Source organism: Pan troglodytes, chromosome 20 (assembly GCF_028858775.2).
Source record: "Pan troglodytes isolate AG18354 chromosome 20, NHGRI_mPanTro3-v2.0_pri, whole genome shotgun sequence".
NCBI classification, from domain to species: domain Eukaryota; kingdom Metazoa; phylum Chordata; class Mammalia; order Primates; family Hominidae; genus Pan; species Pan troglodytes.
This window is the reverse complement of record NC_072418.2, coordinates 47574523-47599851: the sequence shown is the minus strand read 5'-3', so window position 1 is coordinate 47599851 and position 25329 is coordinate 47574523. Positions and strand designations below refer to the sequence as shown.

Sequence of the window (25329 nt, the reverse complement as noted above, 5' to 3'; positions counted from 1 at the left end):
TACTAACGGCTTGCGGTTGCCGAGTGGCAGAGCTGAGGTTCCAACTCGTGATGGGACACATCCTGAGCCCACCAGGCTGTCCTTCCACGCAGCCTAAACTTCCCATGGGCTTTGGGGTCAGACAAGACCAGGGCTCACGTTGGGCAAGTGGTTTCTCCTCGAGGGCCCTCAGATTCTTTATCTGAAAAATGGGCATAGTAGGGCGCGGTGGCTCAGGCCTGAATTCCAGCATTTTGGGAGGCTGAGGCAGGAGGACTGTGTGAACCCAGGAGTTAGAGGCTTCAGTGAGCTACCATTGCGCCACTACACTACAGCTTGGGTGACAGAGCCAGACCTGTCTCAAAAAAAAAAAAAAAAAAAAAAAAGTTTGGGGGCTGGGGGAGCAAGCGCAGTGGCTGACGCCTGTAATCCCAGCACTTTGGGAGGCCGAGGCAGGAGGATCACCAGAGGTCCAGGAGTTCAAGACCAGCCTGGCCAACATGGCAAAAACCCATCTTTACTAAAAATACAAAAATTAGCCGGCATGGTGGCACATGCCTGTAATCCCAGCTACTGGGGAGGCTGAGACAGGAAAATCACTTGTACCCGGGAGGCGGAGGTTGCAGTGAGCCAAGATCGGGCCTCTGCACTCCAGCCTGGGCGACAGAGTGAGACTCTGTCTCAAAAAAAAGAAAAAAGGGCATACTAACAGTACTTACCTCACAGCGTGGTCTGTAAAACTTAAACAAGAAACTGCCTAGCTCAATTTCGGGGATATAGTTTGTACTAAATAAAAAGCAGATATACCAACAATAGCAGCAGTGGCAGTGACAATTATTATTATTGTTGCTTTACGGTTGGCATCAAATAATAATGTTCATGAGAATGGTCATTCATTCATTCTTCATTCAGCGTATATTTATTGAGCCAGCCAGTATCCCAGGCACTGGGTATACAGCAGAAAATAAGACAGACAAAAATCTCTGCCTTTAATGAAGAGCCTGTTCTAGTGGAGGGAAACAGACCATAAACAGATTAATACCAGAACTCCATCAGGTCTGGGGAAGATAAGGGTTATGGACCAACCTGCAGTAGGGAGAGGGGAGGAGGGAGGGAAAGAGAAAGAGAGAGAGAGAAAGAGAGAGAGAAATGAGAGAGAAACAGACACACTCAGAGACAAGGGCTGGGAGACAGAGACAGAGAGAGATTGAAAGAGATAGAGACACAGCATAGACAGAGCGAGATGAGAGAGAAATGAGAGGTGACAGAGAGACTCAGAGAGCCAAACCCTCAGAGACAGAAACTGAGAGACTTCCTGGTCCCCAGAGGTGTCTGTCCTGGCCAGGGTCTCCATGAGGCCGACTAACAGCTCTGGTCCCTGTGCTCTGACATCTTTATATGTTTTTTATTTTTATTATTATTTTTAGACAGGGTCTCACTATTTCACTGAGGCTGGAGTGCAGTGGCGCCATCATTGCTCATTGCAGCCTCCACCTCCTGGGCTCAACTCCTGCCTCAGCCTCCTGGGTAGTTGGGACCACAGGCATATGTGATCACACCCAGCTAGTTTTTAAATTTGTTGTAGAGATAGGATCTCGCTATGTTGCTCAGGCTGGCCTTGAATTCCTGGCCGCAAGCGATCCTCCCACCTCGGCCTCCCAAAGTGCTAGGATTGCAGGCATGAGCCACTGTGCCTGGCCCCACATTCCTGTATCTTTCTGTAAAATCCTTCCTTTGGCTTTTGGCTGGCTTGGAGGTTTCTGTCCCCGGGTGCCCTCTCTAACTTGGATCTGATGCTTGTGTATGACACATTTGATGCTTGGGGTCTCTCACCCTGGATGTATGTAGGTGAATTTCTAAATGGAAACAGGGAGGCTAGTCTCTTGGAAATCTCTGAATTTTCTGTCAGTGTTGTTTTGCTGAGTTATTTCCAAATTGGGAATCTGTGGCCATCGTTATGTTCCTCCTCTGGATGATGCTGTCACCATCTGGGATTCCCCCACTTCTCTGGGCTCCCAAGCTCCTGTGGCTCCAGGGACTCCTCTCAGGGCCCTGGAGGGTCAGAGGCTGCTCTGAAGAAGCAGGCTTAGAAGAAAAAGCAAGTTTGTTTCGGGGCATATCTGCTTGCTTCTGTGTGTTTCTCTGTCAAGAGTCTAAATTCCTTGAGTGTTTGGACCAGTTGTAGACATTTTCTTCACTCAAGTGCTGAAATATCATCTGATAAAATAGTGAATGGAGATCTCCAATGGGCATCTTATTTTTTTGTGTGTTTATTTGTTTTGAGACAGAGTCTTGCTCTGTCTCCCAGGCTGGAGTGCAATGGCATGACCTCGGCTCACGGCAGCCTCCGCCTCCCAGGCTTAAGTGATTCTTGCGCCTCAGCCTCCCAAGTAGCTGGAATTACAGGCCTGCACCACCATACCCAGCTAATTTTTTTTGTGTTTTTAGTAGAGATGGGGTTTCACCATGTTGGCCAGGCTGGTCTCGAACTCCTGAACTTAGGCAATCCACCCTCCTCAGCCTCCCAAAGTGCTGGGATTACAGGCGTGAGCCACCATGCCCAATGGACATCCTCTTGATGCTGTGGTTTTCAAACTTCTGGATCCAAAAGGATCATCAGGAAGCTTGTGTAACTAAGCAAATATGAATCCATTTCCTTATTCTTCCCTCTCCCATTAAAAAATAAAATGGTAGCATTATTCTGTATCTTTCTGTTTTTCACTTAGCAACATATCTTGGTGATTTTCCCATAGGCAGATATATTGAGCTACCTCATTCATTCATTCACAAATGTGTACTATTCCATTACATGAATGCACCGTCATTTTTGAAATTGTCTTCAGGGGATGGGCTTTTTGGGTGTTTCCAGCCCTTTTGTACTTGCAAACTGTGCTTCCCTGGGTCATCATGTCCATGGCATTTCCCACGTATGTAACAGTGTGTGTCATATTTATTCCCAGAAGCCGATTTGCTGGGCCAAAGGCCATGCACATTTGTGGTCTAGAGGATGTTGCCAAATTGCTGTCCAGCACTCACGCCAGCAAAGTAAGGGCGTGGAGTGGCTTCTACCCAGAAATGCTCACGGCAGTCAGGGAAGGTTTAAAAATTTCAGATATGCCCCCACCCCCTGTATTTCTACAAAAAATTAAAAAATTAGCCAGGTGTGGTGGCACATGCCCATAGTCCCAGCTACTTGGGAGGCTGAGGCTGGAGGATCCCTCAAGCCCAGGAGTTTGAGGCTGCAGTGAGCCATGATTGCGCCACGGCCCTCCAGCCTGGGTGACAGAGTGAGACTCTGTCCACCCCAAAAAAGAAAATGTCAGATGTGAAGCTTTGTCCACAAGGGTGTGATGTAGGAGGCCTGGGAGCAGGGGGAGAAAGAAAGACATGAAGAAGAAGAAAGGGAGATTGGGAACGAGGGCTCCAGAGACTCCCTTGGTTCAAATTCTGCTTCCACTAATTGGTAGCTGGGAATCCTAAGCAACTGGTATCGCTTCTCTTGCCTCTTTTTTCTCATCCATAAAATAGGGGGTCATAAAAACATGTGGTGTTAGTTAAATAAGTTATTTAGAAATAAGTTATATGTGGCTGGGCATGGTGGCTCATGCCTGTAATCCCAGCATTTTGGGAGGCTGAGGTGGGTGGATCATTTTGAAGGGGGCCTGCCCCTCCACACCTCTGAGTATTTCTCACAAGGTGGAGACGAGAGACTGAGAAAAGAAATCAGACACAGAGACAAAGTATAGAGGAAGAAAAGTGGGCCCAGGGGACCGGCGCTCAGCAAGTGAGGACCTGCACCGGCACTGGTCTCTGAGTTCCCTCAGTATTTATTGATCACTATCCCTACTGTCTCGGTGAGGGGGATGTGGCAGGACTATAGGGTAATGGTGGGGAGAGGGTCAGCAGGAAAACATGTGAGCAAAGGACTCTGTGTCATAGATAAATTTAAGGAAAGGAGCTGTGCCTGGATGTGCACGTAGGCCAGATTTATGTTTGACTTTACACAAACATCTCAGTGCAGTAAAGAGCAGTATTGCTGCCAGTGTGTCTCACCTCCAGCCATAAGGCAGTTTTCGCCTATCTCAGTAAATAGAATGTACGATCGGGTTTTACACCGAGATATTCCATTCCCAGGGATGAGCAGGAGACAGATGCCTTCCTCTTACCTCAACTGCAAAGAGGCCTTCCTCTTTCACTAATCCTCCTCAGCACAGACCTTTTATGGGTGTCGGGCTGGGGGACGGTCAGGTCTTTCCCTTCCCACGAGGCCATCTCTCAGGCTGTCTCAGTGGGGGAAATCTTGGACAATACCCAGGTTTTCTTAGGCAGAGGTCCCTGCGGCCTTCCGCAGTGTATGGTGTCCCTGGTTACTTGAGACTGGAGAATGGCAATGACTTTTACCAAGCATACTGCCTGCAAACACATTTTTACCAAAGCACATCCTGCACAGCCCTAAATCCATTAAACCTTGAGTCAATACAGCACATGTTTCTGCGAGCACAGGGTTGGGGCTAGGGTTACAGATTAACAGCATCTCAAGGCAGAAGAATTTTTCTTAGTACAGATCAAAATGGAGTTTCTTATGTCTTCCTTTTTCTACATAGACACAGTAACAGTCTGATCTCTCTTTCTTTCCCCCACACTTTTGAGGTCAGAAATTCAAGACCAGCCTGGCCAACATGGTGAAACCCTGTCTGTACTACAAACACAAAAATTAGCTGGGTGGTAGTCGTGCACACCTGTAATCCCAGCTACTTGGGAGGCTGAATCACTTGAGGTGGAGGTTGCAGTGAGTCAACGTCGTGCCACTGCATTCCAGTCTGGGCAACAGAGTGAGACTCTGTCTCAAAAAAAAAAAAAAAAAAAAAAAAAAAGAAAGAAATTATATGGTTTAAAAAGTTATTTATTTAACTGCTCAGCAATTATTATTGATGTTTCCTGGGGCTTATGATTCTTCACCTGAAAAATGGGCATAGCATGGCACAGCGGCTCAAACCTGAAATCTCAGCACTTTGGCAGGCTGAAGTGGGAGGACTGTTTGATAAGAATGCATTAAAGCTCTTTGGTGCGATGCCTGACAATTACCACTATGGAGACATGGCTGCTCTTTAAATAATTTAAAATTTTTTTTTATTTTTGGTAGAGTCTTGCTCTGTTGCCCAGGCTGAAGTGCAGTGGCACAATCTTGGTTCACTGCAACCTCTGCCTCCCGGGTTCAAGCGATTCTCATGCTTCAACCTCCCAAGTAGCTGGGATTACAGGCCCGCACCACCACGCCTGGCTAATTTTTTTTGCATTTTTAGCAGACAAGGTTTCGCCATGTTGGCCAGGCTGGTCTTGAACTCCTGAGCTTAGCTCAGTCAATCCATCTGCCTCGGCCTCCCAAAGTGCTAGGATTACAGCTGTGAGCCACTGTGCCCGGCCAAAAAAATTTTAATTTTTAAATTTTATTTTTCCTAAACACCAACTCCAACCAGAAGACCTGGCTGCTTTTTTTTTTTTTTTTTTTTTTGAGACGGGGTCTCGCTCTGTTGCCCAGGCTGCAGTGCAGTGGTACGATCTTGGCTCACTGCAAGCTCCACCTCCCGGGTTCACGCCATTCTCCTGCCTCAGCCTCCCGAGTAGCTGGGACTACAGGCTCCTGCCACGCCAGCTAATTTTTTGTATTTTCAGTAGAGACAGGGTTTCACTGTATTAGCCAGGATGGTCTTGATCTCCTGACCTCGTGATCTGCCTGCCTCACCTTCCAAAGTGCTGGGATTACAGGCGTGAGCCACCGTGCCCGGCCATCTGGCTGCTCTTGTTATTAATGATCTTAATGTTGTTCTCTAGTACAGCTGACCACCCCTCCCTCACCAGGAAGCCCTCCTGGATCCTCCAGTCTCCATTAAGACTCCCCCCCGGCCTCCCAGAGGGGAGTGATGACTCTGGGTCATCACTGGGAACAGGTCTGTCTCCCTCACTGTACTATAAGCCCTAGGAGGGCAGGCCCAGGGCTGCTGTGGTCACCTCTTGAGGCAGGAGAATAGGGAATTAGGGTAACCAAGGGTAAAGCCATAAGCAAAAGAACGCAGGTACACCTAGTTCGAGGCAAGATTAGGCAGCACACAAGCCACATCCCCATTCCTGTGATAACAAGGGACAGGGTTTCACCATGTTGCCATGCTGGTCTTGAATTCCTGACCTCAGGTGATCTGCCCGCCTTGGCCTCCCAAAATGCTGGGATTACAGGCGTGAGTCACCGTGCCTGGCTAACATCTCTTACTTATTTTATTTTATTTTTGAGATACTGTCACTCCCTCACCCAGGCTGGAGCACAGTGGCCATGATCTTGGCTCACTGAAACCTCTGCCTCCTGGGTTCAAGTGATTCTCCTGCCTGAGCCTCCCGGGTAGCTGGGATTATAGGCACGTGCCCCCACGTCCGGCCAATTTTTGTATTTTTAGTAGAGACGGGGTTTCACTATGTTGGCCAGGCTGGTCTTGAACTCCTGACCTCAGGTGAGCCACCTGCCTTGGCCTCCCAAAGTGGTGGGATTACAGGTGTGAGCCACTGCACCTGGCCTGCTATGACACATTAATCATGTAAGGTAAATAGTCAGTGGCTGGCACATGGAGAGCCCTCAACAGACAAGACTTGGACTCAGTTCTGCTACTATTATTGCTAAGCAGAATGCCATGTTAGGTGGTTCTGTGTTGGTCACAGAAGCACCGAATTTTCCTCAAATGTGAGATATATCCCCCAGAGGAGTTTCAGCCATACTTGTGTGCCCTGTGCCTGCTATCTGTCAGGATCCTCCTATGGAGAGGTATTAAACTTGAACAGTGCAAAGCTCAAAGGTTGATCTTATTTGCAAACATGCCTCTCCCACTCTCAGGAAGAGAGGCTTCATGAGAAACCATTCAGAAGTGGTGGTGTTTTAATTTATTTTTTGGTTCTTTTTGAAAAAGAAAAAAAAAAAGCAGCATGTGTAAAAGACATATTTTGGGGTCTGGCCAATTTCCAAGGTAAAACCTCCCCCCTGTTTTCTGAGCACTGAGCTCCCACAGACAGGGATGGGCCTCTGATGCTTTGCTTGCACAATGTGTCACGGCGATGGGACCAAGGATGGCACCGAGTCAACCCATCAGATGTTTTCTTCAGGTGTTTCAGAAACAGGGCAAAGGGAGTCTGGTTATGTTGGGTTGTTCCCTTGAACAGAGATGTTGTAGACTTGGAAGCTGTGGGATGGGGTTTTTTCCCACGTGGATAGAGAAGTACAAAGCACCCATCTGCAGAGAGAGACAGAGAACTGTAAATTCCACATGCAGGAGGAAAGGAATTGTAAGGGCTTGGGGTGGGGGTGAAGTGTGTGTGTGGGGGAGGCTGGCAGAGAGAGCTGTGTGTACTTCCACATTTCTTCGCAGATTGCAAAAATGGCCACAGATTTTTCCCTTCTTAGTAAGAGGTGGAGTCAACTTCCCCATCCCTTGAATTTGGCCAGTCATGTAACTTTGGCCAATGAAATCCTTTCTGTGGCAGAAGTGATGGCATGTCCATTTTGAGCTTGAGACTTAAGGGGCCTTGAAGTTTCTGCTGTTACTCTTGGAATCCTGCCTCTGCCATGTGAACAAGCTTGGGTCACCCTGCTGGAGGATGAGAGACAACATGAAGGAGAGGCCAGTTGTCCCAGCTATGAGGCTATCCTAGTCCAGACAGCCCCTGGGCAATCTGTCAACTGACCCCAGATGCAGGAGCGAGCCTGGCAGAGACCAGAAGAACTACCCAGCTGAGCCCAGCCCAAATGGATGACCCATGAAATTGCAAGCTAAATAAATGGCTGTTGTTTCAAGCCAGTGAATTTTGGGGAGGCAATTTGTTACAAAGCAAATGCTGACTCACACCTATGGATTGCTGAAAAATTTCATAGGTCCTTACATTAAACTGTTCATTTTATTTCTTCCTGAGCTACGTCAGTGAGTTTCTTTTGCATGGAGCCCAAGAGGTTTGTGAAATATAGACTGCTTGTTTAGGTGGCTTCCAGGAATTTGATGAGCTGGGCAGATGGGGTGCTGGCAGTTGGCAAAAGAAGAGAAAAGCAGCTCCTGGAGCTCTCCACAGGAGGGGAACATCTCACAGACAAATGACCAGGGAACCAGGAGGGAGGAAATCACATATGGAGTCTCCGCCCAAGAACTTTCTGTTCCCAAACCTAGGATTTCCTTCACACCCTTCCTGGTATTACCTCTTGAGCTGACAGGAGAGTTGCCCACATTTCAGCTGCATATTCCTATTCTCTGCCTGTCAGTCCTGCAGTGGAGAGAGAGAGAGAAACAGAGAGAGAGAGAGAGAGAGAGAATAAGAATCATCGACTGAATTATTATCCGCTCCCCAAATTAATATGTAGTCCTAACCCTCCAATGTGACTATATTTGGGGATAGATTCTTCAGACACAATAAGGTTAAATGAGATCATAAGAGTGGGGTCCTGATCCAATAAGACTGGTATCCTTACAAGAAGAGGAAGAGACCCCAGGGATGAGCATAGAGAAAAGGTCACGTGAGGACACAGCGAGAAGGTGGCCTTCTGCAAGCCATGGAGAGGGGCACTATGGGACATCAAACTGGCTGCCACCTTGATCTTGGACTTCCAGCCTCCAGAACTGTGAGAAAATAAATTTTTGTTGTTTAAGCCCCCCAGTCTGTAGCATTTTTGTTACAGCAGCTGGAGCAAACTAATACAATCATCATCATCACATGGCTGAGGTTTATTGAAGGCTCATTACATTCCAGGCACTGTTCACAGCTCATGACTCCCACCATTTTACTTAATCCTCACTCCTGTCTTTGGAGGGAAGTATAATCACATCCCTGGGTTTTTTTTTCTTTTTTCTTTTTTCTTTTTTTTGGAGACATTCTGACTCTGTTGCCCAGGCTGGAGTACCGTGGCGCTATTTTGGCTCACTGCAACTTCCGCCTCCCAGGTTCAAGAGATTCTGTTGGGAACATGCCCCCCAAAATCTGGCCATAAACTGGCCCCAAAACTGGCCATAAACAGTGGCCTGACCCTCCAGATCTTTCTTTTCTGGAGGACGCTGGGCGAAAAGTAGTTGCCCCAGTGACTGTTCGAGCAGCGCCTGGAGCGACTGCTGTCAGTTCTATTCAGGCAGGAATCCAGCAAGCTAGAAGAGAAGGTGATTTAGAGGCTTGGCAGTTCCCAGATCAACAGGGAAATATTATAGCTACATTTGAGCCTTTTCCTTGTAAATTACTCAAAGAATTTAAACAAGCTATTCATACTAAAAAAGAATGTAGAAATAATCAGCAAGTCAGCTGCCAGATAGGGGAAAAAAGAAAACTGCTGAGTCTGAAATATGTCCAAAATGTAAAAAAGAAAAACACTGGGCTAATCAGTGTCACTCTAAGTTTGATAAAGAAGGGAACCTGATTTCAGGAAACGCCATGAGGGGCCCGTCCCGGGCCCCATTCCAAACTGGGGCATTTCCAGCTCAGGCCATTCCCTCACACCCGTACGATGTCTGTCCCCCGCCACAGCCGGTAGTGCCGCAGTAGATTTATGCTGCACAAAAGCTGTGAGCCTTCTGCCTGGGGAACCCCCGTAAAAGGTCCCAACAGGAGTCTGTGGACCCTTGTTAGCGGGGACAATAGGATTACTTTTAGGAAGGTCTAGTTTAAATTTAAAAGGGGTACAAATACATACAGGAGTCATTGATTCAGATTACAATGGGGAAATTCAAATTGTTATATCTACTTCTGTTCCCTGGAAAGCAGAGCCAGGAGAGCGCATAGCACAGCTCCTGATTGTGCCATATGTGGGAATGGGGAAAAGTGAAATTAAATGAACAGGAGGATTTGGAAGCACAAAGAAACAAGGCAAAGCAGCTTATTGGGTAAATCAAATTACTGATAAACATCCCACCTGTGAAATAACTATTCAGGGAAAGAAATTTAAAGGTTTGGCAGATACAGGAGCAGACATTTCAATCATTTCTCTACAGCACTGGTCGTCCGTGTGGCCAATTCAACCCACTCAATTTAACGTAGTTGGAGTTGGTAAAGCCCCTGAAGTATATCAAAATAGCTATATTTTGCATTTTGAAGGGCCAGATGGACAACTTGGGACTATTCAACCAATTATAACTTCTGTATCTATAACTTTGTGGGGGAAAGATTTATTACAACAATGGGGAGCACAAGTTCTAACTCCAGAACAATTATATATCCTTCAAAATCAACATATGATGCATGAAATGGGGCATGTCCCTAGCATGGGACTAGAAAAAATTTTGCAAGGTTTGAAAGAACCGCTTCAAGCGGAAAGACAAAGTTCCCGCCAAAGATTAGAATATCATTTTTGATGGCAGCCATTGTTAAGCTTCCAGAACCTATACCTTTAAAATGGTTAGAACAGTGGCCGCTGAGTAAAGAGAAACTGGAGGCTTCAGAGGACTTAAAACTGGCCTTTAATAGTCATAGATTTAAAAGACTGTTTCTTTACTATCCCTTAGCTGAGCAAGACTGTGAACGGTTTGCATTTACATACTGTAGCCTGCTAAGCATTTTCATTGTTTTACAGATGGGTCTAGTAATAGTACAGCTTCTTATTCTGGCTTGAAAAGTAAAGTTTTCCAGACGCTCTATACTTCAGCTCAGAAAGCGCAGCTCGTAGGTGTAATTGAGGTATTGACACCTTTTGATATGCCTATTAATATGATTTCTGATTCTTCATACGTGGTTCATTCCACACAGTTAATTGAAAATGCTCAGTTATGATTTCATACAGATGAACAACTGATGACAAAAACAAAAAAGAGGGAGAAACAGGGATTATGGGACAGCCCATACACAATTGAGTCTAGCATTATTAACTTTAAATTTTTCGAGCCTGCCCAAAGGCCAGATGTTATCAGCAGCTGAACAGCATCTACAGAAACCAGCTGCAAAGACAGAAGCAGAACAATTGGTTTGGTGGAGAGATCCAATAACAAAAAGTTGGGAAGTAGGTAAAATAATAACTTGGGGTGTTGGTTATGCTTGTGTTTCTCCAGGCCAACATGAACAGCTGATTTGGATACCATCAAGACACCTGAAATTTTAGCATGAGCCAGATGCCAAGGAAGAGACTCCGGGAGGATCCTGAGGACCCCCCGGTTGCAGCCATGTCGAGGCTGATGCTGAGGAGGACCCCAACTGTCACAAGCAACACCCGTCGAACACAGCCACCCAGCTGGGGACAGATCAAGAAGCTGTCACAGATGATGGAAGAAAACCTGAGGAAAGCGGGACACCCACTCAGAATGAGTAATGGTAGCTATGATAGTGGTAATCACCATTGCCGTGAGTATTCCTTAAAGAAGGGCTGACACAGAGAACAATTATACTTATTAGGCATATTCATCAATCTTGGCTGGCAATAATGCCTGGATGTAATCACTCTATGACACAGTTACATGTGCTTTCTCATCTCAGTATTTACCATAATGAATCTGCTCCTATAATTGAGGCATACTGCCCTCAAAAACCTATTTGTAACAAAATTGAACCTGGCCAGAAAAAATGAACATACTTGTTTAGGAAGATTGCATTGCAGAACAGGCAGAGGTGCTGCACAACGATTCCTATGGAATCATTATTAATTGGTCCCCTAAAGGGATGTTTAGCTTAAATTGCACCAACAGGCCCCCCCGCAAAACCTGGCCATAAACTGGCCCCGAAACTGACCATAAACAATATCTCTGTGGCACTGTGACATGTTCATGATGGCCATGACGCCCACGCTGGAAGGTTGTGGGTTTACTGGAATGAGGGCAAGGAACACCTTGCCCACCCAGGGCAGAAAACCACTTAAAGGCATTTTTAAACCACAAACAACAGCATGAGTGATCTGTGCCTTAAGGACATGCTCCTGCTGCAGATAAGTAGCCACACCCATGCCTTTATTTCAGCCCATCCCTATGTTTCCCGTAAGGGATACTTTTAGTTAATCTAAAATCTATAGAAACAATGCTAATGTTAATAAATACTTGGGTAAATCTCTGTTTGAGGCTCTCAGCTCTGAAGGCTGTGAGACCCCTGATTTCCCACTTCACACTTCTATATTTCTGTGTCTTTAATTCTTCTAGCACCGCTGGGTTAGAGTTTCCCTGACTGAGCTGGTCTTGGCATGATTCTCCTGCCTCAGCCTCCCAAATAGCTGGGATTACAGGCATGCACCACCATGCCTTGCTAATTTTTGTGTTTTTAGTAGAGATGGGGTTTTACCTTGTTAGCCAGGCTGGTCTTGAACTCCTAGCTTCAAGAGATCTTCCTGCCTCGGCCTCCCAAAGTGCTGGGATTACAGGCGTGAGCCACTGTGCCCAGCCTGTTTTTAATTTTTATTTTCAATTAAAAAAAATGTTTATTGAGACAGAGTCTCACTCTGTCACCCCATGCTGGAGTGCAGTAGAGCAATAATGGCTCACTGCCACCTCGAACTCCCAGACTCAAACGATCCTCCCACCTTAGCCTTTCGAGTAGCTGGAACCACAAGCATGTGTTATCACGCCCAGCGAATTTTTCTTTTCTTTTCTTTTCTTTTTGTAGAGACATGAGTCTCGCTATGCTGCCCAGGCTGGTCTCAAACTCCTGGACTCAAGCAATCCTCCTGCCTCAGCCTCCCAAAGTGCTGGGATTACAATTGTGAGCACCACACACAGCCATATTCCTGTTTTACAGATGAGCCACTGAGGGGTTAAAGGGCTCCCCCAAATTCCACAAGGTCATGTACAGCAGAGCTGAGATGTGAATATAAGTAGCCTGGCTTCAGGTCCCTCTCCTCAACTACAAACAATGGGGATCTCTCCTGGCCCTTGGTGGGCATGGTAGGCATGCATGGGGTTCCTGCCTAGCCCATATACACTTCTTTTCTGAGAAATGTTCCTCCTCACTGGGAGGGTCAAGGCAGTCATGTCCATGACACGTGGCCTCATCTGCAAGGTCACAGCTGATTGGACGAGGCTAGCTCCTTCCAGCTGATGCCCCCATTGGCCTTGTCCCAGGAGTCTGTTGCTCACAACTAAATAGGTCTTGGCCACAAGGGCGGGGAAGACAGAAAGTGACCCTTCTTGCCTGCTCATGAGGGCAGGGACTTGAGGTGCCTGGGTGAGGATTTTCATGCCAGCCTGACTCCTCACCTTTCCCCTCCGTAGACTTAGATCAGGGTTTGATTCAGGGCCAGCCATTCATTCGCTGTGCGTCCTTGGGCAAGTTAATGAGCTTTTCTGAGCGTTAGCTCTACTCACTTGGGAAATGAGGACAATAATAGCACCTAGCCCTGAGAGTTGGGGCTTTCAGCACCTGGTACGTGCTGAGGGGCCAGGACATCGGAGCTGCCACAATGATGAAGGCAATCTGGGTGGCCGAGGCTGCAGGCTGGCCCTCCCTTGCCCCTAGATGGTTGTGTGCAGGACTCATGGATGGAGACCTGGCCCCAGTTCCTCCCAGCTGGTCCACAATGCCTCCCTAAACCACTACCACCTACAGATTTCTCTTCCTCACAACATAGATTACAGAGGTCTGTACAGTTACTGATGGTGGAAAAGGCAGTGTAGACAGGAGCTAGAACAAAGTGGCAGGCAGGAGTCTAGGCTTGAATCCTTTCTCTCCAGCTGTGGGCCCTGGGCAGATCACTACTCTCTGGACTGAAATGAGATCTTCACCCCTACCACAGCCCCCTCACCTCCCCAGCTCTTATGGAGATTAAATGGAGTAATGCTTGGTGGCTTATGCCTGTAATCCCAGCACTTTGCAAGGCAGGCAGATCATGAGGTCAAGAGATCAAGACCATCCTGGCCAACATGGTGAAACCCCGTCTCTACTAAAAATACAAAAATTGGCTGGGCATGGTGGCGCCTGCCTGTAGTCCCAGCTACTTGGGAGGCTGAGGCAGGAGAATCACTTGAACCCAGAAGGTGGAGGTTGCAGTGAGCCGAGATTGCACCACTGCACTCCAGCCTGGCAATGGAGTGAGACTCCGTCTCAAAAAAAAAAAAAAAAAAAAAAAAAAAAAAAAAAAAAAAAAAGAAAGCATAGAATAGGTGCTCAATACATGGTAAGATCAAGTTTTTTTAAAAAATTATTTTTTTAGTTTTTAGAGATAGGGTCTCGCTCTGTCAAGCAGGCTGGAGTGTGGTGGCACGATCATCGCTCGCTGCAGCCTCAAATTCCTGGGCTCAAGCAATCCTCCCACCTCAGCTTCCCAAGTGGTGGGACTACAGGTACGTGCTACCATACTCAGCTAATTTAAAAAAAAACTTTAGTTTTGGTAGAGACGGGGTCTCACTATGTTGCCCAGGCCGGTCTCAAACTCCTAGGCTCAAGTGATCCTCCTGCCTTGGCCTTCCAAAGTGCTAGGATTACAGATGTGGGCCACCATGCCTTGCTGATGGTAAGATATTAATAGCGTTGTAGTACTAGCCAACATATAGGATCAAATATAAGTCAGATGCCATCCTTCCCTTGCACTAGACCCTCCATGGCTTCCTTCTCACTCAGAGCAAAAGCCAAGTGCTCAGAGAGCCTACAAGGCCTTATGCAAGGGTCTAGCTGCCTTCCCCTGCCTCCCTACTCCCTCTCTGACCCACATCCTACTTCTCTGCCCATTCTTCACACCACTCTGGCCACCCTGGGCTCCTTACTATTTCCTGAACATGCCAGGCAATCCTGCCTCAGGGCCTTTGCACTTGCTGTTCCCTCTGCTGGATATGCCATTCCTTCAGACCCTCACGTGGCTCCCCACTCCCTCCCTTTGTTCAAATGTCACTGTCCCAGGGAGGCCTTCCCTGACTCGTTAAATGCCACCCCACTCCACAATCTTTGTCCTGCTTCCCAGCCTCACTCCTCTCCTTAGCGCTCATCCAACATACTATCTTTTTTAAAAGATTTATTATTATTACTTTTTTGATTCAGGGTCTCACTCTGTGTCCAGTGTGGAGTGCAGTGGCATGATCCTAGCTCACTGCAGTCTTGACTTCCTTGGGCTCAGGTGATCCTCCCATCTCAGCCTCCTGAGTAGCTGGGACTATAAGTGCATGCCACCATGCCTGGCTAATTTTTATATTTTGAGAGAGATGACAAGATGTCTTGTCATGTTGCTCAGGCTGGTTTCAAACTCCTGGGCTCGAGTGATCTACCCACCTCGGCCTCCCAAAGGGCTGGGATTACAGGTGTGAGCCACTACACCTGGCCCATCCAATATACTATCTATATTTCACTCATTCATTGTGTTTCTTGATGGTGTCCCCGACCAGGATGCAAGTTCCATGAGGGCAGGGACTTTCTGCTGTTTCTTCCCTCGGTATCCTCAGTGCCTGGCACAGAGCGGTCACTCTGCAGATATGTGTAGAGAGGACGAACATAGTACTTACCACATTCCAGGCACTGCTTTAAGTTTCTTAGAAATATTCATTCACTGGACGGGTGCAGGGGCTCATGCCTGTAATCCCAAAACTTTGGGAAGCTGAGGTAGGCAGATCACGAGGTCAGGAGTTCGAGATCAGCCTGACCAACATGGCAAAACCCTGTCTCTACTAAATATACAAAAATTAGCCAGGCGTGGTGGTATGCACCTGTAATCCCAGCTACTCAGGAGGCTGAGGCAGGAGAACTGCTTGAACCTGGCAAGCAGAGGTTGCAGTGAGCCGAGATCGCACCACTGCACTCCAGCCTGGGCAACAGAACAAGACTCCATCTCAAAAAAAAAAAAAAAAAAGAAAAAGAAAAAGAAAAATTCACTCACAACAACCCAACCCAACAACCCAGAGAGTCAGATGCTATTATTATCATCCCCATTTTGCAGATGGGCAAACTGAGGCACAGAGAAGGGGAGTGGCTTGCCCACAGCCTCACTGCTAGTAAGTTACGGAGCTGGGACTTGAAGCCAGACAGCCCAGCTCTAGTGTCCTCTTCTATCTCTTTGTTGCTGTGATCCCATTTTGGAAACCAGTGAGTCAGATGGGCTCCTCAGGAGTCGCTATCACCCTCCCTGATGGGGGTGTTGGTTTCATCTCTGTTTCCTTGTTGAGCCAGCTCTGTGCCCCATGGGGGCTGAGTGGATGTTGCCCAGTGGACGGGGGTGAGGGATAGAGGTACCTTAGGCTCTGGATGATGGTGAAACACATGCCTGCAATCAGTGCCCCGGCTCCCAGGATCCCAGCCGCAAGGAGCCCGATGGCAGAGCCTCCTGACAGGGACAGAGTGGGGTCCGGCTCCATGGACTCTGCTTCTGTGGGCTGCATGATGGGTTCTGGGGACCAAGGAGGGGTGAGATTGGAGGAGCCATCTGCCCGCCCTCCCTGTGCACCCCTCCCTCCTGCCATTCCCCCTCCCAAGTGTCTCTTCAATCCATCCTTCTCTTCCATCCTCCAGGTCTCTGGCCCCCTCTCCTCCCTGCTGTCCTGCCCTAGTCCAGCGCCCATCCACCTTCCTACCACATGGAAGCCAGGAGGATCTTTCTAAAGCTCACACCTGACCCTGTTCCTCCCCTGCTCAGAACCCTGCTGTGGCTTCCCAGCACCCTGGGGCAGAAGTCAGTTTCTCACCTTAGCCTTCGAGGCCCTGCCACCTGGCCAGCCTCATCTCTTTCATTGCCCTGCCTTTATAGCCATGCAACCCTGGACTCCACTCAATTTTCCAAGCTCATCCCTTCCTTTCTCTCTTGCCTCCAGGCCTGTCCATGCTGCACTCTCTCTCTGGAATGCCATCTCTCTCTCTTGGCTTGCATAATTCCTTTTTTTGTTGTTGTTGAGACAGAGTCTCCCTCTGTCACCAGGCTGGAGTGCAGTGGCACAATCTTAGCTCACTACAACCTCCACCTCCTGGGTTCCAGTAATTCTTGTGTCTCAGCCTCCCTGGTAGCTGGGATTACAGGCACATGCCACTATTCCCAGCTAAATTTTGTATTTTTAGTAGAGATGGGGTTTCACCATCTTCTTCACCATCTACTTCACCATGTTGGCCAGCGTGGTCTCAAACTCCTAGCCTCAAGTGATCCACCCGCCTCAACCTCCCAAAGTGCTGAGATTACAGGAATGAGCCACTGTACCTGGCCAGCTAGCATAATTCTCAGCTCAGGTGTCCCTTCTTCCAGGAAGCCCTCCTTAACTCCTAGGCTGAGTCTCATAGCTCTCTGGGCTCCCCCATCCCAGCCCTGCCCACTCTGGTGATCACTGTCTGTGGACACTGGACTGTAAGTCTTGTGAAGGCGGGGCTGCAGCTGTCTTGGTCACCAGAGTGTTCCCAGCTGTGTGGGCTGGCCACACAGCAAGTGCTCATAAACATTTCCTGGGCAGTTGATGAATGAGCAAAGGAGGTCTTGGAAGTATTGTCCTTCTCAATGAATATCAGGGTCACTAGGTGATATAAGATTTACATTTTTTCCCCCAGTGCATCAGCCCTGAAGCTCCCACTGGACCCTGGCCAGGGAGGTGAGGTGGTTCTCTGGGACCCAGCCAAGCTGAGATTCCCATCACGCATTCCATTTCCATGTCCCAGCTCTGAACCTTGACTCATGCATTCTTTCCTACCCCAAATACCCTCCCTCTCTTCTCTCCTGGCCAGTTCCTCTGCATACCTCTAGTTCACTCCAAGCCATGGTAGTCCATTTTCATACTGCTATGAAGAAATACCCGAGACTGGGTACTTAATTAAAAAAAAGGAGGTTTAATGGACTCCTAGTTCCACATGGCTGGGGAGGCCTCACAATCATGGCAGAAGGTGAAGGAGGAGCAAGGCATGTCTTACATGGCGGCAGGCAAGAGAATGTGTGCAGGGGAACTGCCTTTTGTAAAACCATCAGAACTCGTGAGACTTATTGACTATCACGAGAACAGCATGGGAAAAACTTGACCCCATGATTCAGTTACCTCCTACCGGGTCCCTCTCATGACACATGGGGATTATGAGAGCTACAATTCAGGATGAGATTTGGGTGGGGACACAGCCAAACCATATCACCATGTGTCCCTCCATGAATAACACACTAAAAACAATGTTCACCATAACCGCTGCTATTCAAGGCACCTGCTGCCTGACAGTTGTTCTGCCAAACTCAGTCACCCCTTGTTTTCGTTCCTTATAACAACCCTGAAGAGGTATATAGGATTACCTCCATTATACATATGAGGAAACTGGGGCTCAGAGAGGGGAAGTCACTTGCGCTAAGTTACCCAGCCAGGAAGGCACGGGAAAAGGGACTGAACTGAGTTTTGACCAGGTCCCAAACCACTTCTCTGATCTCAACAACTTGCTGTCATTTTGATTGCCACCTAGGGCTCCATATACCGACTGTATATGGTAATAGCTACAATTAATAATGACAATGCTAATTGCAACAGTGTTATTGGCTCATGGTTATTGAGCACTCATTAGTGTTCGATAGTGCTAGACATTATTGTTTTAAGCTATCCACCGGCTTATCTCATTGAGTGCTCACAACTACACACTGGGGTAGGCACTATTATCTTCCCAGTGTTATAGATGAGGAAACTGAGGCACAGAGAAGTCAAGGCACTGGCTCAGAGTCACACAGCCAGGGATTCAAATTCCAAAGCCATTGCTTTGAACCACTCCTTAGATGATGACAATGGTGATTTTTTTTTTGAGACAGTCATCCTCTGTCACTCAGGCTGGTGTGCAGTGGTGCGATTACAGCTCACTGCAGCCTTAAACTCCTGGGCTCAAGTGATCCTCCCATTGCAGCTGGGACTACAGGTGGCATTACCATGCCTGATTAAATTTTTAGTTTTTTTTTTTTTTTGGTAGAGACAGGGTCTCACTATGTTGTCCAGGTTGGTCTCTAACTCCTGGGCTCAAGTGATCCTCCTGCCTCAGCCTCCCAAAGTGCTGGGGTTACAGGTGTGAGCCACTGCACCTGGCCCACTCCTTAGATTTTGATCTGCATTTTTTGTAGGTATGTGCTGAGACTCAGAGAGGCAAAGAGGCTTCCCATGTTCATGTAACCAGCAAATGGTTGGAGCCAAGGACCCAGGTAGCCTGGTCCAGATCCTAAGCTGGGCTTTCATCATAGTTAACCTCTTTGAGCCTCAGCCTGTCATCTGAAAATGGCCTAATTGGCTGGGCGAGGTGGCTCATGTCTGTAATCCCAGTAGTTTGGGAGGCCAAGGTGGGTGGATCACTCGAGCCCAGGAGTTCGAGACCAGCCTGGACAACACAGTGAAACCCCATCTCTCCTAAAAATACAAAAATAGGCCAGATGTGGTGGTGCATGCCTGTAATCCCAGCTACTCAGGAGGCTGAGGCATGAGAATCACTTGAACCTGGGAGGCAGAGGTTGCAGTGAGTTGAGATCACAGCACTGTACTCCAGCCTGGGTGACTGAGCAAGACTCTGTCAAAAAAAAAAAAAAAAGAAGAAGAAGAAGGAGAAGAAGGAGAAGGAGAAGAAGAAGGAAGAAGAAGGAGGAGGAGGAGGAAAAGAAGGAGAAGAAAGAAGAGAGAAAAAGAAGAAGAAAGAAGAAGAAGAAGAGGAAAGAAGAAAGAAGAAGAAAGTGGCCTAATAATCCACAGTCCGCCAGGTGGATGGAACATTGGAATGACATTTTGCCTATAAAGGGTCTCACAGGGGACTGCTCATAGTAGGTGGCTCAATGGAATCAGAGAGGCTGCCACAGGCTGGAGAGGGTGCAGGGCTCTTGGGTGGGGTGGGGTGGGGTGGAATGGGGGACTCACTTGGCAGCGAGATGGTCACAGGCTCAGAGACCAGCTGTTTCTTGCTGTTCGTGGCTATGCACATGTAGGTGCCCAGCTGCTCCCGGGACAACCGTCGGATGAACAGCTTCTCTCCCATCCCACAGGGCACCCCATTGAAGGTCCAGCTCAGCACGGGCTCAGGGTCCATTGTCACCACCCACTGCAGGATCACAGAATAGTTGAGCTCACTCTGGATGACTACCCGGATAGCAGCTGGGAATGTCTTCAGTGGCATTAGTTGGAGGCTGTCTGTGCAAACAGGGGACAAGGCCACAAGAGTGGAGTCCACTCAGAAAAGCTGGGCATTTCTTCTGCCCACCATAGAGACATCCATTCTTTCATGTGTTCATTCATAAATTAATTCACCCATGAATGTGTTTGAAGAGCCTGGTCTGTGCCCGGTGCCCCCAGTCCAACCCCTTGCCCTTCCCACTTCCAACGGCCAGCACCTGCATCCCGTTGCCTGAGGACTTTCACTGGTGGCCAAAGCCTACTCTGCCCATGGAGGCAGCAGGCTGGAAGTGCTGGGGAATGAGCACATCAGGGAGCAGCCCTCCACAATGCCAGGACACGTTGGTATATAAATTCCCCAGCTCCCTCTCTGCTATGTGGGATAACTCTGCAGAGTCATTCCACACCAGGGCCTGAGTTCCCCAATGGGACTGTGCTCCAGTTGCCCATGGTAACCAGCTTGGGAACACAGCTTTTATTATTTCCTGCCTTCTCTGCCTAACTTCCCCACTCTGGAGTTCCTTGCACCTCCCAAACAGACTATCTGTCCTTGAATCCTCGCCTCTGGATCTGGGTGAACCAAATCTAGGACTCTAAGGCTCTAGGACTCGGGGGCTCAGCAGTGATTAAACAGACGCTGTTGCTGCCCTCATTAAACTTACGATTGAGTGAGGAGAGGGTCAACAAACTGACAAATATATATAGTGGTGGTAAGGGCTGTGAGGAAAACTGCACAGGGCTGTGGGGTTGGACTGGGGGTGGGGTAAGCCCGTTTCAGGTAAGATGGGTCAAGGAGGACCTCTTTGGGGAGGTTATGTTTGAGCAGAGTCCTGAAGAAGCAGAGGAAGAAGCCATGTGGATTCCTAAGAAAAAAATGTTCCAGGCAGAGGGAACAGCAAGTAAAAGGCCCTGAGATGGGTGTGAGCCAAGGTGGGCATAGAGAGGAGGGAAAGGGAGAGAGGGCTGGGAGAAGAAGTCAGAGAGATAATGGGAGCAGATCATGCTGGGGTTTCCTGGGCCAGGGTGAGGACTCTGATTTTGACTCTGAGTGCAGTAGGACCCATGGGAGGACTGCCCAGAGGAGGGACGTGAGCTGGCTTAGGTTTGAACAGGCTCACTCTGGCTATCATGTGAGAACTTGACTTTAAGTTTGCAGGAGTGGAAACAGCCCAGCGAGGAGGTGACCCAAGAGGTCCCCACTTCTTGTCTGCATTTTTCAGGTGAAAGGCTCTGAGGTTTGGGGCTCATTAGGGCCAGGCTTCGTGGTCTAGTAGGGACACATCTGGGATTTGAACTCCCAGACTGTGCTGGGAACTTCCACTTAGAGCTGATTTCTGATTTCAATGCAATGTTATAAGTGAAAAGAACTTTAGCACAACCAGAGAGCTCATGGAAGGCTTCCTGGAGGAGGTGTCTGAGTTAAGCCTTGAAGGAGGAGAAAGAGCCCACTAGGTGTACAAACAAGAGGCAATATAACAGCCACCTCGATTGGGCTTTTTTTTTTTTTTTTTTTCTTGAAACGGAGTTTTGCTTTTTCATCCAGGCTGGAGCTTGGCTCACTGCAACCTCTGCCCCCTGGGTTCAAGCAATTCTCCTGCCTCTGCCTCTCTATAGCTGGATTATAGGCACCCGCCACCACATCCGGCTAATTTTAGTATTTTTAGTGGAGATGGGGTTTCACCATGTTGGCCAGGCTGGTCTCAAACTCCTGACCTCAGGTGATCCACCCGCCTCGGCCTCCCAAAGTGCTGGGATTACAGGCATGAACCACCATACCCGGCCATGGATTGGGCTCTTACTATGAGCCAAGCACACGTGTTAATCCATGGCTTGTTATACTGCATGCAAGAACCATGTCCAGGTGTCTAAATCATTAGTAGACTGTGATCAACATTCAAAACATGAAAAGAAATATTATAGAAAACATCAGAGAGCATTACTCATAGTAATAACTGTTACTACGCTTGCCTTTTGGTTAGTTGTGGGATATACTGGACATGATGTGAAAAGCATTTCTTATGAAAGCCACTGGATTTATTCATTTAATCCTCACAACAATCCTATGAAGTAATTATTATTATTCCTTTTTTTTTTGAGACAGGGTCTTGTTCTGTCACTCAGGCTGGAGTGTAGTGGTGCAATCATAGCTTACTGTAACCTCCACCTCCCGGGCTCAAAGTCTCCTCCAGAGTAGTTGGGATTACAGGCGTGCACCACTACATCCAGCTATTTTTTATAGAGATGGGGTCTCACCATGTTGCCCAGGCTGGTCTTGAACTCCCGGGCTCAAGTGATCCACCCACCTTGTCCTCCCAAAGTGCTGGGGTTAAAGGTGTAAGCCACTGTGCCTGGCCTTATTCCCATTTTGATGAGAAAAGGAAGGTTCAAAGAAGTCAAGTCCTTTGAAACAAACAGGGCTATTTTTTTTTTTTTTGAGACAGGGTCTTGCTGTGTCCCCCAGGCTGGAGTGCAGTGGCAAGGTTACAGCTCACTGCAGCCTCAACCTCCCGGGTTCAAGGGATCCTTCCATCTCAGCCTCCTGAGTAGCTGGGACTATGGGCGCACATCACCAGGCTTGGCTAATTTTTAAATTCTTTGTTGAGATTGGGCGGAGGCGGCGGAGGGGGGGGGTCTCATCATGTTGCCCAGGCTGGTCTCGAACTTCTGAGCTCAAGCAATCCTCTCACCTCGGCCTCCCAAACTGCTGGGATTACAGGTGTGAGCCATAGCACCTGGCCAGGGCTAACATTTACTTGCTCTTTGTCAGGCATTGTTGTAGGCATTTAGCACTGATTAACTCACTTACTCCTCACAGTCACCCTATGAGGTAGGTTCCACTATGACCTCATTGCACAGATGGGGAAACTGAAGGGCAAAACAGAAAGTTACTTTTTTGCAGGGACTCGGGCATAACAGATGCCAGAGGGATTTGATCCAGGGAGTTCTGGCCACACAGCCTGCACCACCGAGCGTGAGTTCCTGCAACCCCTCTCTTTAGAAAGGGCCCTTCGGACTGAGAATGGCATAGGCGAAGGTGTGGAGCCAGGCCTTTAGAAGAATTAGCCTTCAGGCCGGGCACGGTGGCTCATGCCTGTAATCCCAGCACTTTGGGAGGCCAAGGCAGGTGGATAACCTGAGGTCAGGAATTCGAGACCAGCCTGGCCAACATGGTGAAACCCTGTCTCTACTAAAAATATAAAAATTAGCCGGGCGTGGTGGCGGGCGCCTGTGATCCCAGCTACTCAGGAGGCTGAGGCAGGAGACTCGCTTGAACCCGGGTGGTGGAGGTTGTAGTGAGCCGAGATTGCACCACTTCACTCCAGCCTGGGCGACAGAGCGAGGCTCCATCACACACACACACACACACACACACACACACACAAAATTAGTCATCAAATCACAGAAATACAGATGGATGAACCTCAGCGGTCCATAAATTCTCTGGGAGGGGAGTAAAAACCCCTCTGTGCAGAAGTGGGGTTCTAAGCGTGCAGTGGCATGGTCTTGGCTCATTGCAACCTCCGACTCCCAGGTTCAAGCGATTCTACTTCCTCAGTCTCCTGAGTAGCTAGGATTACAGGCGCCTGCCACTATGCCCGGCTAATTTTTGTATTTTTAATAAATACAGGGTTTCACCATGTTGGTCAGGCTGGTCTTGAACTCCTGAACTCGTGATCTGCCCGCCTCGGCTTCCCAAAATGCTGGGATTACAGGCGTGAGCCACTGCGCCCGGCCGACACTGGAACTTTTTGAGTCTTTGTTAGAGCATCAGAATCTGAACCCTAACTAAGTTGATCTCTGTTATGAACTGAATTGAGTCCCCACCAAACATATATGTTGAAACCCTAACCCCCAGTACCTCAGAATGTGACCGTATTTGGAGATAAGGTCTTTAACGAGGTGATTAAGTTAGAATGAAGTTGTTAGGGTGGGTCCTAATCCAACCTGACTGGTGCCCTTATAAGAAGAGGAAGTTTGGACACACAGACACCAGGGATGTGCACACACAGAAGAAAGACCATGCAAGGACAGAATGAGAAGGCACCCTTCCGCAAGTCAAAAAAGAGAGGCCTCAGAGGAGATGAAACCTGCCAGCAGCTTCATCTTGCAATCCATCCTTCAGAACTGTGAGGGAATAAGTTTCTGTTGATTAAGCCTAGAGTATTTTGCCCGAGCCGACTAAGACAGTCTCTGGACTATCTTCTAAAAGGAGGATGGGTCTGGTTACTCTCAGGGCTTTGTTTTCCTAATTCAGATATGAAAGTTTGAGTCCAGGTGATAAAAATATAGATGAGGTTGAAGGCTGCTACCAGACCTTCTCTACCTTTCCCAAGTGATGATGAATGCGTATCTCATGAATGTCTGTTGCAAGTCTTGGCTGTTATAATGTGGATATTTATCCCTGCCAAAATCTCATGTTGAAATGCGATCCCCAGTGTTGGTGGTGGGGCCTCAGTAAAGGTGTTTGGGCCATCGGGGCGGATCCCTTATGGCTTGGTGCTGTCCTCATGGTAGTGAGTTCTCATGAGATCTGATTGTTGTAAAATGTGGCACTTCCTCTCTGACTCTCTCTTTCTCTTGCTCCTGTTCTCACGGGAGACACCTGCTCCTCCTTTGCCTTCGCTATGATTAAAAGCTCCCTGAGGGCTCCTTAGAAGCTGAGCAGATGCTGGCATTACGCTTCCGCCTGTGGAACCATGAGCCAATCAAACGTCTTCTTCTTTTTTTTTTTTTAAATAAATAACCCAGTCTCAGGTATGTCTTTATAGCACTGGAAGAACAATCTAACACAATGACAAAAAATAGCCACAACACATTGCAACTCCTCTCCTTAAGAGGTGGGGCCTATTTCCTTCCTGTTGAAGCTGGGCTGGCCATGTGACTTGCTTTGACCAATAGAAAGTGGCAGAAGTGATGGTGGTCAGTTTTGAGCCTGGGCCTGAAGGAGTTTTGCAGCTTTACCTCTTGTTCCTCTTCCATTGCTGAGTGAACAAGCCTGGGATAGCCTGCTGGAGGTTGGGAGGCTATGTGGCCCACTCATCCCCATCACTCCAGCCACCAGCTGGTCCATGGCCAGGCACATGAAGGAGGTCATTCTGGACCAGCCAACACCCAGACACCCCAACAGCTGAACACAACAACTGTCCAGCTAGATAAGTGATTGATGTTTTAAGTTTTGGGGTGGTTTATTGGGGAGCAATGGATAACCAGCACACAAAGTGTCCTGGTGGGCTCTTCTGAGGTCCAGTGGGTCTGCCTTCTGAGAAGTCAGCCCCTCCCACTGCGGGGCCCCACTCACTCTTGACATGGATCTGCTCCGTCACACTCCTGTGTCCCCTGCTGGTTTCCAGCACGACGGTGTAGCTGCCCGAGT

General features: G+C 48.2%; 1 protein-coding gene and 2 long non-coding RNA genes across 5 annotated transcripts in view; 2 read left to right on the top strand and 1 right to left on the bottom strand.

Annotated features, from left to right (window-relative positions):
• The window catches only part of LOC129138138 (uncharacterized), a 70200-nt gene extending 58914 nt beyond the window's left edge, over nt 1-11286 (top strand). The window contains exon 3 of the long non-coding RNA XR_010153888.1: nt 11028-11286. This is a non-coding gene — a long non-coding RNA (uncharacterized LOC129138138). The remainder of the gene's footprint in view (nt 1-11027) is intronic.
• The window catches only part of IGSF23 (immunoglobulin superfamily member 23), a 23389-nt gene continuing 4948 nt past the window's right edge, over nt 6889-25329 (bottom strand). The window contains exons 1-5 of one of the 3 annotated variants that reach the window (XM_016936161.3): nt 22643-22728; nt 19704-19973; nt 16108-16261; nt 8204-8268; nt 6889-7250 (exon numbers count right to left, since the gene is read on the bottom strand). In XM_016936161.3, the coding sequence (XP_016791650.1) occupies nt 8235-8268; nt 16108-16261; nt 19704-19973; nt 22643-22682 (498 nt within the window). In that variant the 5' untranslated portion in view covers nt 22683-22728 and the 3' untranslated portion in view covers nt 6889-7250; nt 8204-8234. Of the gene's footprint in view, nt 7251-8203; nt 8269-15924; nt 16262-19703; nt 19974-22642; nt 22729-25329 lie in introns of those variants that run through there. The other 2 variants (XM_512735.6, XM_016936160.3) reach the window with 2 other exon arrangements.
• Nucleotides 22851-25329, top strand: part of LOC134809114 (uncharacterized) — a 22245-nt gene continuing 19766 nt past the window's right edge. Inside the window, exon 1 of the long non-coding RNA XR_010153889.1 lies at nt 22851-22926. This is a non-coding gene — a long non-coding RNA (uncharacterized LOC134809114). The remainder of the gene's footprint in view (nt 22927-25329) is intronic.